This window comes from Mercenaria mercenaria, unplaced genomic scaffold, assembly GCF_021730395.1.
Source record: "Mercenaria mercenaria strain notata unplaced genomic scaffold, MADL_Memer_1 contig_2024, whole genome shotgun sequence".
Taxonomy (NCBI): Eukaryota; Metazoa; Mollusca; class Bivalvia; order Venerida; family Veneridae; genus Mercenaria; species Mercenaria mercenaria.
The window spans coordinates 48,198-61,526 of NW_026460054.1; the positions used below are offsets into that span (position 1 = coordinate 48,198).

At 34.6% G+C, this 13,329-nt stretch overlaps 1 protein-coding gene across 1 annotated transcript; it reads right to left on the bottom strand.

The window, feature by feature from the left end:
• Window positions 1–1,417: 1,417 nt before the first annotated feature.
• Window positions 1,418–9,224, bottom strand: LOC128552089 (uncharacterized). Its single transcript, XM_053533096.1, has 3 exons — window positions 9,155–9,224; window positions 8,730–8,873; window positions 1,418–2,511 (listed from the first exon to the last, which is right to left on the bottom strand). The coding sequence occupies exons 1-3, from the start codon at window positions 9,222–9,224 to the stop codon at window positions 1,652–1,654; spliced, it is 1,074 nt and encodes a 357-aa protein (XP_053389071.1). The 3' UTR covers window positions 1,418–1,651.
• Window positions 9,225–13,329: the final 4,105 nt, after the last annotated feature.

A 13,329-nucleotide genomic window follows, 5' to 3' on the forward strand; every position in this document is an offset into this window, starting at 1 on the left:
ATATATATACCCATGACATTAAATATGCGCCTGAAGTTAAGCAAAAATTAAGTAACGTATCTATATTAAGCGAAATTTGAATTCTAGGTGACTTAATTCCAACCTAAATACTGACTTTTTCTGATAGAGCTAAGAAAATCTAGTACTTGTTCAGTGTCATATATGCATTAAGCCTCAAAATAAAGTTCTTCAAAGTTACTTTGTGAAAATTTCATTGTCTGGTTTTCTCACAATTTTAATTTGCATGTTTAGTGGAGAATCAATGAAAAGGCAAGATATAAAACAAAGTGTAGCTTCGGAATTAATTTATTTTCTGTCTTTCTTGGTTGGGCAAAATATGTACTTGTCAAAGCAAATCTTTGACAGCTTTATTACAACAGTGTTCATATTCATGTCATTCTTTAGGCAAAATGTATTTATAATGTAATTAATTTATACGTATGAGGACAGAAAAATCAAAATCTAAAAATACTTCGAGTGAAAATCTGATGTGTATTAAGGGCTTGGTGAACACAAATAAGTGTAAATGATCAGTTACTTAAGTTTCAAACAAATCCATTTCTTGACCAAAATCTGATTAACCATCTTTAAAACCTCATAAAAACGACAAAGAAACAAAAATCTTGAGATATGTATACCTTATTGTAGGCCTATCAGGACTCATGATATTCTAGATAGGTTACTGCTCTCAAAATACAATGTTTTAAAGCAAATCTGTCAAATTTAATAAAGTAACAAGTGACAAGTCCATCCGCTGTTTTCTAAAGTAAAGTTTGAAAATATCATACTAATTTAAAGACTTTATAGTAGACGCAACTTGACCGCGATGGTTGACCTTACGCTGATTATTCATATTGGTTATTTCATTATAGAAATCAAGGGTGCTTAGGGTAGCCGTGTATATTTATATGGAATTAGTTTGTATACAGTGCAGTATCAAAGTATATATACTTACGTTTGATCAATTAAAACTTTCCAATACACTAATTTATATTTACACACATTTTTATTTCCTTTTTCTCGTGCAGCTCGTGTTTTACGTACACTCCTTTTACATAATAGGCTGTGCCTCATTATGTATTATAATGCAAAGGTCAACCATCGGGGTCAAGTTGCGTCCACTATACCTGTTGATGATCTATTGTGTGAACGCTGTGTCATATTTTCCATTAACCATTCTTGTAAATCTAAAACATAATAAAACAAGTTTAATTACATTTGTATCACCGGCACATAAAGTCGTATTACAAATACGACCAAATAAAACAGTTCTTTCATAAAATTAAAGCTGATTACAGTTGGACTCAAATATTAAGTACCACTCATTCTTTATCATTACACAACAGTTTTTCGTTCAAATACTGATGAAAATATTTTACAAAGTCTTTTACATTAAAGGTTTTGGGTGGGCCAGAAATTATCATTCAAGAAGTTAACTTCACAGACTTGCAAGTTTAAACTTGACAACCACGTTTATTTTGGAAATTTTTAAAACGAAATAAAAATTTCAGTTAGATTGCAGTTCTTGTAATAAATAAAAATCGTCGGAAATGACATGGATAAACATATACACTAAATATAATTATATAATACAAAGTATGTACTTAGTCCGTTAATTCAAAATCATAGGCATTTAAGCAACGTAATATTTCTATTTCACAATAAAATAAATAGAGTAAAATAATCCGCTTAAATCATAAAACGTAAACCCACTTCTAATTTGACATTTAACTTCAGTTAGAGCCTGAAAAGAGTTACATTCGGCCCCTTCTATTTTCTCCATTTCTTCTGTCCATTTTTCTGTCGTTGTTTTAACATCCTGTCTGACATTCACCTCAACAAGATTCAGTTTATCTGTTAACTTTTCATTAGTCCTTCCATCTTGCCTAACAATACTTTCAACTCCATGTATTTCATTTGACAACGTTTCCTTTGATTTTATAATTATATTTGTGACTTCTTGGAACAGGTCGTCGGTGTCTTTCGCATCCTGTAATCTCTTAATTGCAGACTTTACCTCAAAAGGGTCAAATGCATAAGTTTTAATGTATTCTTTACATTTGTTTTTAACAGTTTGGTCAAATCCGCCAGCTAATGTGTTAATCGCATCTCTTAAGTCTTGTCGCACGTCCTCATACTTTTCTAAGCATATTGAGGCAGATAGGCTATGTGCTAGAATTTCGTGCCTAATAAACTTGATAGTTTTCAATTTTTGTTTTTCGTCGTGACTCAGTGATTTACGGAACAGAAGAAGCGTCACGCCAATAAGCATTTGGATATCCCATTTATTGAAATCAGTTTTGTCAGAACAGTTGTTTGGAAACAACTTTTCCATTTTTTTCTCATGAAACTCATGCCTAAGTTTATTTTTGAACTGTTTCAGCAATGTATCTAAGTCCCCTCCATATTTTGGTAGCTCTCGGCCAATAATATGTTTGGCAATATACGCACCACCTTCGCACAAAAGCAGGATTGTCCTTAGGTAATACTCGTTTTCAATAGTAACCATTCCTGAAAATGGTGAAACAGTTATCCGTGTATACTGTAGTACAAATGAATGCATAGAAGAAAGAATGATAAAGCCTGTGGTTATTGATCTGTGGAAAATGATAAATTGAATTAGGGCTCAGCACAAGGTTTATATCACTTTTGCACATTACATGTGTTTTATTATCGGATCCATCAATTCACCGGATATTGATGTAGAGTTATCAAACATAAAAATAAATAAGTTTATTGATTTTTCTTGATGTAATTTGACGTTATATTATTATGTAGTCATTACTGCATTATACCTTAGTAAGTTTGCTTGTGAACGTTTGAATATGTCGAGATATATGTTTGAATCTGCCCTAAGACAATATGTGTGTTTCGGCAAAAGGAAAAGACTAGAAATTTGAATACTACTTCTATTAGTAAATAGAAACGTGACATTAGGATGACTTTCATATCACGCGATTTTGAATAATTTCATCTTATCAAACTTTTTAGAAACAAGAGTTTACATTAAATTCTCTTCAGATACAAGGCAATATTATTCATATGCATAATTTTTAAGAAACCAAAGTGAGGTGAAGTCTAAATTCAAAATACCTTGACTATATTTTGACATTTTAGGAAGTCCGTGGCCGAGCGGTTGAGGTCGATTACTTTGAATCATTGCCCCTCAGCACTGAGGGATCAAAACCGCGCTTGGGGTACAATTCTGTCATGACAAGCAGGCAACCAGCGGGCTTATGGAAAGCCGATGGTTCTACCCAAATGCCCGCTCGTGATGAAATATTGCTCGGAGGGGCATCTAGGCTCTTGCTTTGACAAATGACGATATGACCATATATCATGTAATTGTGTAGGTGTGTTGTTAAATCCAGCAACAGACTTATCTCTAACTTATCGTCATAAATTTTTTTGAGACCAAACAATTCTGAAAGGGGGTCGGGGTGGGGGTCCCAGTTATGTGTCTGCGCAAAATGTTTTTTGATTTTATTTATAGTTTGTGGTAATATACCTACATGTATTAAGTTTCATTAACAAGTGTTACTGTTACCAGTTTTGACTTACTTTTATAGATATTCACATTTAAAGTGGGTGGGGTAATCTGACATGTGACCAGTCAGGAACACAATTTCTGTTATTTTTTAAAAAATGGTTCAAACTTTTTGCCTGAAACTTTTATGATAAAATAACTATGCAGTGGACATTCACACAACATGTTGCATTTTAAATTGTACTGAATACTTTTTTCATCACAGAGCCACAAAGTTGTCTAATCAAATTTACTGATTTTCAATGGACGAACTTTACCAAAAAGCTAAAACATTTTTCATTAGTTGAGATATTAAGGTGTTATTTTCAGCAGATATTGTAAACTAAATAAACATTAAAATGACAGTATATCAGTACACTCTGATTAATATTGGAAGAGTGGTACACTCTCAAACTGGGAAAAAGTGGGTGGGGTAAATAAATATTCGAAGCAACACTACAAAAATTGTGCAGTTGTTAAGAAATGGCCTCAGATTGTCTATTACTGTCTTAATTTTATTAAATACAGCATTGATTGATAAATTTTAACAAAAAATTTCCCACTTTATACATGTGTGTCATGGAAAAAGCATGGACCTTGAACACGACATGTAGACAAACCAAATTAACCCTGAAAGTTCAAAGTATTTAACAAAAGGTTTTGCCTGAGGCAGTATATTTTGAGGAAAGCTATTGTTCAAATTAACATTAAATTTTCTGCATTGATTTTTCCATGGCACACATGTATAAAGTCTAATTAAAGAGAATTTTTTTTGTTAAAATTTATCAACCATGTCTGTATTTAATAAAGCTAGAATGTGTCTGTAGGCAGGGTGCACCCCCACCCCCCACCCCACCCCCACCGACTGGTACATTTGTCACAAATAAGGGGAAATAATTCAAATGTTTGCAGTCTTAATGGGGTATAGCCTAAAAAAATGAAAAGGATTCATTATTCTATACCATATACTTTTTGAGCTATGAGCATCACAAACAAAAAATCCACTATTTTGGCTATTTCAAGGGCCATAACTCTGTAATAAATGCTAAAATTCTCAAAATGAATGCCATGTGTGCAAAGGTCACATTATGATAAAGACTCAAGCAAGGTTCCATGAATTTACATTTAAATACTTCTGAGTAAGGCACCGAGAATACTTCTGAGTAAGGCACATAATTAGGTAAAAATGTGAATTTTGTTACTATTTCAGGGGCCATAACTCTGGAAATAGGGGGCAGACCCAGATAAAAAATATTAGGTGCGCAAGTTCATATCATGATAAACACTCATCAATTTATATCAAATACTTTTTGAGCTAGGCGTGTTACAAGGTGAAAATGTGCATTTTTGACTATTTCAGGGGCCATAACTTTAGAAATAGGGCGCGGACCCAGATTAAAAATAGAAGATGCACAAGTTCATATCATGATTAAGACTAATGCAAGGTTTCATGAATCTATATCAAAAACATTTTGAGCTAGGCGTGTCACAAGGTGAAAATATGCATTTTTTACTATTTCAGGGGCAGTAACTCTAAAATAAGGGGGCGGAGCCAGACGAAAAATAGAAGGTGCGCAAGTTCATATAATGATAAAGACTCCTGCAAGGTTTCATCAATTTATATCAAATACTTTTTGAGCTAGGCGCGTCACGAACTTCGGAAGGACGCACGGACGGATTGACGGACGGACGCACGGACAAGAGCAAATCTATATGCCCCCACCACTCATGGGGGGCACAATTAAGATAGTAATAGACAATCTGAGGCCATTTCGTAACAACTGCACAATTTTTGTAGTGTTGCTTCGAATATTTATTTACCCCACCCACTTTTACCCAGTTTGAGAGTGTACCACTCTTCCAATATTAAACAGAGTATACTGATATACTGTCATTTTTATGTTTATTTAGTTTACAATATCTGCTGAAAATAACACCTTAATATCTCAACTAATAAAAAATGTTTTAGCTTTTTGGTAAAGTTCGTCCATTGAAAATCAGTAAATTTGATTAGACCACTTTGTGGCTCAGTGTTGAAAAAAGTATTCAGTATAATTTAAAATGCAACATGTTGTGTGAATGTCCATTGCATAGTTATTTTATCATGAAAGTTTCAGGTAAAAAGTTTGAACCATTTTTTAAAAAATAACAGAAATTGTGTTCCTGGCTGGTCACATGTCAGATTACCCCACCCACTTTAAATGTGAATATCTATAAAAGTAAGTCAAAACTGGAAACAGTAACACTTGTTAATGAAACTTAATACAGGTAAGTATATTACCACAAACTATAAATATAAAATCGAAAAACATTTTGCGCAGACACCTAACTGGGACCCCCGCCCCCCCCCCACCCCTTTCTATTTATAATTTTGAGGGCAGAAAAAGCACTGGTCACCGCACTCGTTTTTATTTGACAAGGATGTTCTTCATGAACTGTTTAAGTATTTCAAAGTAAATGAAAAATTGGGGAACTTTATAAAACATATAATATTCCGCTTAATATTACAGAGCTTTCAGTTCTTACAGGTTAAGCACTAAGAATACAAGAGGATATCAGTATTATATAAGCATTGATATCACCAACAAACCTTTTTTCATGTTGACATAATTACCCATCCACTTTTTTAAATTGAAAAAGCATCTAAATCTACAAAAAAAAACTGCTCACTGCTAGAATACATTCCGCATAAAAATTGGATGGTTTTCATGTTTATACATCCCATATGGCAAGTTTTGCAATCTAAACCAGTAGTAAGGGTTTATTTTGCGGACAAGAGCAAATATTCGCCATTTTAGGGTTGCAGACCACATTTGACTAGCATTTCACCAGGAACTACTCAACCCACTCCTTTCTATTCTTGTTTTTCGTTAATTTATGATAGCACTTTCTTTAAAAATATGTGCAGGAAAAGTGATGTTCTATAAAGATACGTAAAGACGACCTGAATTTGTCATCTTTATATGAAACAAAGAAGAATTTTAATAACTGACATTCAACCTATACAGTAAAGAAATGACACAGGTTAGACTCTCTCTTGTGTACGGAATTACAAATCATATTGTTGTAATTCCCATTGAAGATTATCTCATCCCCCATAAAAGGAATATCACGTTATCATCATACAGTGTCTTACAGGTTAATCTCTGTGACCACTGGCTGGTACAAATGCTCTTTATCTTCCGGACTACTGTCTTTTATCTGATGTCCCCTTTCTTCCAACTCTTAAGCAGTTCAATGTTACTGTTTAACAGCAAACATGTTTCCCAATAACCTAGCTTTTCACCTCTGTTTTAGCTCTTCTACTCACCCTGGCGTCGGCGTCGGCGTCACACCTTGGTTAAAGTAATGCATGCAAGTACACACAGCTTTTAAAGGCATAAAGCTTTGAAACTTATTTTTTTTTCTTTTTCTATGTAAATTACCAACCTCCCTGGGTCAAGTTCCATAACTCCATAAATAGCAAATTATGTTCCCTTTTGGGCAAATAATCCCCCTTTTTGAATTATAAAATCCTGGTTGAAGTTTTACATGCAAGTTACTATCTCCAAAACTAATGCAGATATTGAATTGAAACTTCACATGTGTCTTAGGGATTATAAAACTAGCTGATAGCACCAAGGCTCATAACTTTGGCCTTCATTTTGGCCAAATTATATCCCCTTTTGGACTTAGAAAGTCCTGGTTAAAGTTTTGTGTGCAAGTACATACAGCCATTACTTAAAGGGATATATATTTGAAACTTAGTTTTCATTTTTCAAGATCAATAACCAACCTCATAGGGTCAATCCCATAACTCAGCCATGTATATTTGGCAAATTATGCACCCTTTATTGTGGTTAAAGTTTAGCTTGCAGGTCACTATCTGCAGAACAAATGCAGATATTAAATTGAAACTTAACATATGCAGATACTGGATTGAAACTCTATAAATATAGGGTAACATTTTCCTGCTTCTGGGACGATATTTCGAATAGTCGAGGATTGGCTGTTTTACGGACAACTCTTATCTTTTAAACCACTAACACATTTTCCTTATCCTATATTTTTGGCCCGATTTCTGTTTATTTCTATCAACAACATTTGTGGTTTGACGCACACGAGTGTCTACGTCCCTGTAAAGTGTAACATAGTAAAGGAAGATAAATAGATTATCTATAAATGACGATCTCGCTAACAAGTATTGTTATCGTTATCCGAAATGATACTGATTTGTAAACATAGCCTTAAATTAACAGACTGCTGATCTTGCAACTGAACGAGTCCAGTCCAACAGATCTAAAGCACAGTTAATAACAAGATAATAAAAAAAATACAGTAAAATCTGTGTAAATGACCATCTCTGAGCAGAGACCGCCTGGCTCTAAAGACCACATGTTTTGTTTCCAATTTTAACAGTAACACCTCCCAATAAAAACCCATTTGGCTCTCGCAAGTGTGGTCTGTATAAACAGGCTGATAGTAGGCCATTCCACTTTACTACTGATATTATAAAAAGTGCCTAAAATACAAAACCATTATTTACATTATACTGGTATAAACAATATCAACAAGCATAACCTTGACATCAGAAAGAGACACCTTAAAGACCCGCCAGAACTTAGTGACCTACTTTTTCCACCCACATGTACTTCGTGCAAATCTTTCTGATGATATTAGTATAAAACAGTTATTCTACAAGATGGAAGGCTTTCACAACTTCATCTGCAAACTTATACATTTATTCCCTTTTTAGTATAGTTTAACCACTTTCTTACACTGTAGAAACAAACTCACCTTAATACATCAAGTGCCGTTCATACTACTACATTAAATTTAATAACCTATTTAGACATTAAACACACTGTCTTGGCCTTGTCACTGTCAATTTGTAAATGAATACTTGATATTTCTCATTTTCGTCATGCAGAGCTTGTATGATTCCCTTCATGAATATACAAAAGAGCGTATTTAAACTTCTAGGGAGATGGGAAACTAGTTCTTTCCCACTGTTTTGACTAATATTTAGTTTCAGGTTCTGCATAATGAGCCAACACCACCAATATTTCATCCCCAGTGACAAAACAGTTCAAACCCGTTTAAAACGTCCCGAATGTTCTTTTGCTATGGTCATACTGATTGTCTTCAATCTTCTGTCAGCTGTTTCGGCCCCATTCAGCACTTACCTTGATCATACCCAATTTTGTGTGTAAAATCAGATTACCGATCCTAAATTGATGAGCTCGCTCCTGCAATGTCACTCTGGTCTTTGCTGACAAAACCTCAACATTCGCCACCACTGTAGGAGTCACTGCCCCAGCTGACCTTTCTGGCCTTGGCTTGTTACTCACGCTTGCCTGGGCTGTCCCTGTTATAAAAGGTAGAAAGGGATATTCAGGTTTTAGAAAAAAAAATCTGCAACCTATGAAAAATACGGAAAAGCAGGGATTTTATAACAGATCTCTGTTCTTCCAGCTTAGAGGCTTTGGTAGCTCTAACATCTACCTTGTTTGAATGTTCAAAACTCCGTGTATACACACTACTCATTGAAAATAAACTGATCGAATTAAAAGTGATAAATTTAGTTTTCGCTTATGTATATGTACATGTAGCTGCACGTGGACAGACAGGATAATAAAAAAAACTCACCGCCCCTCGTACGTACAGGCACATTTTCAAGCTTGTATGAAAACATCTTAGCTTGCAGTTTAATTGGCATGTCGTTTAATCTAAATGAAATCAATTATAATTATTCTCATATTATTCAGAAAAATACATATCGTAATTGTAATCTAAAAAATAAACGAAATGAATATGTTACCTGTATGTAAACCAATATGGCTATCATGCTGGAGGTATATTCATGTGACTATATCCATCGGTCACGACCGAGTTAGATTAAAAATCATTGGCGTAGCTTAAATTGGGACAGCTGCAGCATTACCATCCACAATTACTAGATTTTTAGTAACCTATTTCAAAAATAAAAACGGTACCGTAGATCAAATTATGTTTGCATATTATTTCCTTTTTGAACCGTTTTTTATTATATAACTAACAAAGGCCATGGCTATTTTTGAACGGAGGCGCTTACCGATTTTGAATGTTGACAATATCAGATAATCAAAAGACCAGACCTGCGTTATTTGGTTAATTATATCGAAAATCAGCCTGTTGAAAGTTTGGACAGTACAGGGTTTTCAAACAGTCGTGAAAAGTTTCGGAAACGTTTAAGACGGAATAGTGTGCGCACGGCCAAAAAATACGCAAATAACTGCATGTCCGCTCGCATTTTGTGTATGAAATTTTGCGGTCAGTCCTGTTTCCTCTTGGTGGCGGTGTGATGGCGGTTTCATGCCACCCAGATGTAGTAAACGGAAACAGTTCCGGTGTATTTTATTAGTGTTAGTTAGTAAGTTTTGTTAAATTCACTCAATCCAGCGTTATTGTTCCCTTTTCCTATACAAGTACAACAGTGACTGACCAAAACTGCCTTATCCGAAACAAAGCATAAATGAAATTTTATGCCCACATAAATTTTTTTACGGAGTGTGTAGGAACCGAAAGAACCGACTTTTCACTCGGGACGGCTGTTAATCCTTCCCAAGCTATTCTCTATTTATACATAATTAACATAAACCAATCATTTTCCAGTCACGTGCTTCTTATAATCCAATCAGAACAGTCGGCAGCCATTCTTTACTTTTAAGCATTCACGTTATCACGTTTTCGTTGTCGAAGCTTAAAAACCACCTCCACCCTTTCCAACCTCCACTAAACAGTTAGCTGTACCTTTTTTTCGGATAAGGCGGCGCTATCAACAATTTTCTATTTTCATGTTTCCACATATTTGTTTTATGTTATAATGTTGTGCCAAATTTTAGACAACTCTTCTGTTAAATATTCATCATATTCTTAAAATCACAAAGTAGTTAAAGTTAAAACCCACTCGTCATTTACATAGTATATTTCTCATCATACTCACAAGTTTTTCAAGATTTTTTTCCTTTCATAATAGTATATTTTGTCATGTTTATGTTTAATATTTACCAAGTGCATAATTCTTACAAGATTGTATCAACTTATTTTCTTGACATCTCATATTTGGTCTCGTACTTTGTTAAATATTCATCAAATGCATGTCTACATTATGGCGGGTGGCGGTTTCATGCCACCCAGATATGGTAAACGGGAAAAGTCCAGGTGTATTTTATTAGTGTTAGTTAGTATGTTTATTTAAATTCACTCGGCATTCAATAAATGCCCAATATCAACCAATCCAGCGTTGTTGTTTCCTTTTCCTATTCAAGTACAACAGTGACTGACCAAAACTGCCTTATCCGAAACAAAGTATAAATAATATGTATACATTTGTAATAACTGACAAAAGGTTAGAGTTAGGAATACCATGGTTACAGAGCATATACATTAAAGACACTTATGGGTGTCACCCTGGTATTGAAGTATTTCGCTTTCCGTTAAAAATTGATTAATTTCGTCAAAACTGTAAAAGTAATAATTATATAAGAATGAATTGTTGGAAAAAAGCGAGACTGAATATTAGGACGAAAATCTCTTAATGGAAGGGAGTATCCTACGAGGACGATCAATTATTTGATTATCAATTTAGGCTTTGATTGATATTTTTCATATACAGTTGAAACTGGATATATCTAACTCCGGCTATCTCGAAGACCATTTCCCGTCCAGAAAACATGTGCACAAAATATAACATTTAGTCGAATTTTGATTATCCCGAAACAGAATGCTCGATTCCTTTGAATTCGGAATATCATGATTCAAATGCACTTGGATATGTTCATATTTTCTCTAGAGTTTAAAATGCATTTCAACACAAAGAATAAACCTGCAAAGAAGAACTCTTACTTCTTGTGTGGCAATCAGAACAATTCGGCCTTTCACAAATGGCTGTGTGACTGAATTTCAAAGCATGTCTGATTCTGATTCAGTGATTCCTATTTGGAATTATACGATGGAAGCCATTTGATGCTACGTGTATGTTATAATAATATTCATGGATTTAGTGGACAATTGCACTGATGTTTTAAGCAAACTGTTTGACTGTTTTCCCGCATTAGTATATAGTTGTTGTTGAAATATCAAAAATGAATATTATTTTAACCGAGCACTATTCCACGCAAAAACAGGTTATTTCAGTATTCAATGTATAACCTTATAACTATGGTAAATTTAGAATGGGGCGTAGAAACGAAATCTACGTTTTGTTTATTCCCGTCTCAGACGAAGAAATAATCCCCGTGCCTTCAATGAAACATACAAAACTAAAGTTCAAGACCCAAGTTATGAGCCAAACTTAAATCATTCCTAAACGAACAACCTGTTTTACTTGATAAAAAAAAGAGAAATAAGTCGAGGACACCTTACCGTTTGCTTGAGGTTAGGTGCACCATAAACCTGTTTAAACTCCCCAGTGGTGGTTTTGTCACTAACCGTTCCAAAGCGGTGCCCCACTGTGTTCCTGTGTTTGTTTGTTTTGTCCTTTTGTGTTCATTTTTGTGTATGGTGTGCAAGAGGTGTTGGGGAGGCTGCGTTTTTTGAACGTGGCTTTCCCTGTTAGATATTCTTCCTTGTTTTTTTTTCTCACCAAACTTGGTTTGCATCATCTTTCGGCAGTTTTGTTTTGTTCGAATTGTTCCACTTAACTGAATTAAATGGTTCCAGACTTGACTGCATTAAGATAACATTAACTTTATAATAGCTTTAAAATACTTCTTCTCGTAAGCCGCTTGGTGTTGATGTAAATGGTCACCAAACTTAGTCAGAAGCCAACCTTGCCAATAACAGTTCTCTACTTCCATCTTGTAGTAACAATGGTAAATGATTACATCTTGTACTAGTAACACAAATGCATCACATATCAACTTGACAGATTATACTCGTTATATGTTCGCTAATGTACTTCTGACCTTACTTGACAAGTTAAACAAATAAAATAATCTTTGATTATTTTACAGTAGCTAGCGACCTAAGCAACTCTTTTTTTTTACTACGAGTATCAGGAAGCCAAATTATGAAAACGCAAGGCAATCGATCCTCACAACATGTAGATTACAATAATCTGTCATTGGTTTTAGATCCGAATGAGAACATCCGGTTCGAGAATAAATGTTTTCGATGGTAATGAGACTTTGCCAAGTTACCGCCAAAACATTTACCCGAGAACCGGATATTTGCATCTGCATCTATATCCAGTGACAGAATAATATTCCTTGAATACCGTACGTTACAAATAATGGAATAAATAAAGCAAACAGAAACACTTTCTTAGTTGAAACCTGTGTATTTTACATCGATTGTTGGATAATCCTCGAAATTTGTTAACTACCTAAATTGACTGCTATCTGGGCTTTTCACCTGCAGTGTCATGTTAGGGGACTGTGATAACCAGCTTTCAAATTCCGCTATCACCGGGATTTGTGCCTATATGCACTATTTTGACTCCTTTTGTCTTACAATGGCGTATACTTGGATATATTCTTAGGACACCGGGCACAATTTTTTATGCAATATCGCCAGGCATATGCATGTTTTTGACAACACAGAAAATGACGTCACTCGGCCGTCAGCTATTTCCGGAAGTAAAGAAAATGAAAGTACCCTTTGGATTGGTCGATAGTCAGAGGTCACGCGCATCTACGAAAATATAAACTCGAAATAAACACAAATCCCACATGGGTCCGTAACGGAGCAAGGGTACATAGAGATTTTTGGAACTTCGTCAAATCGCTCAAAAGGTCCTTTTTGATGTTATCTTAAAGTGTCAGTATAAGCCTCGGGTTTAA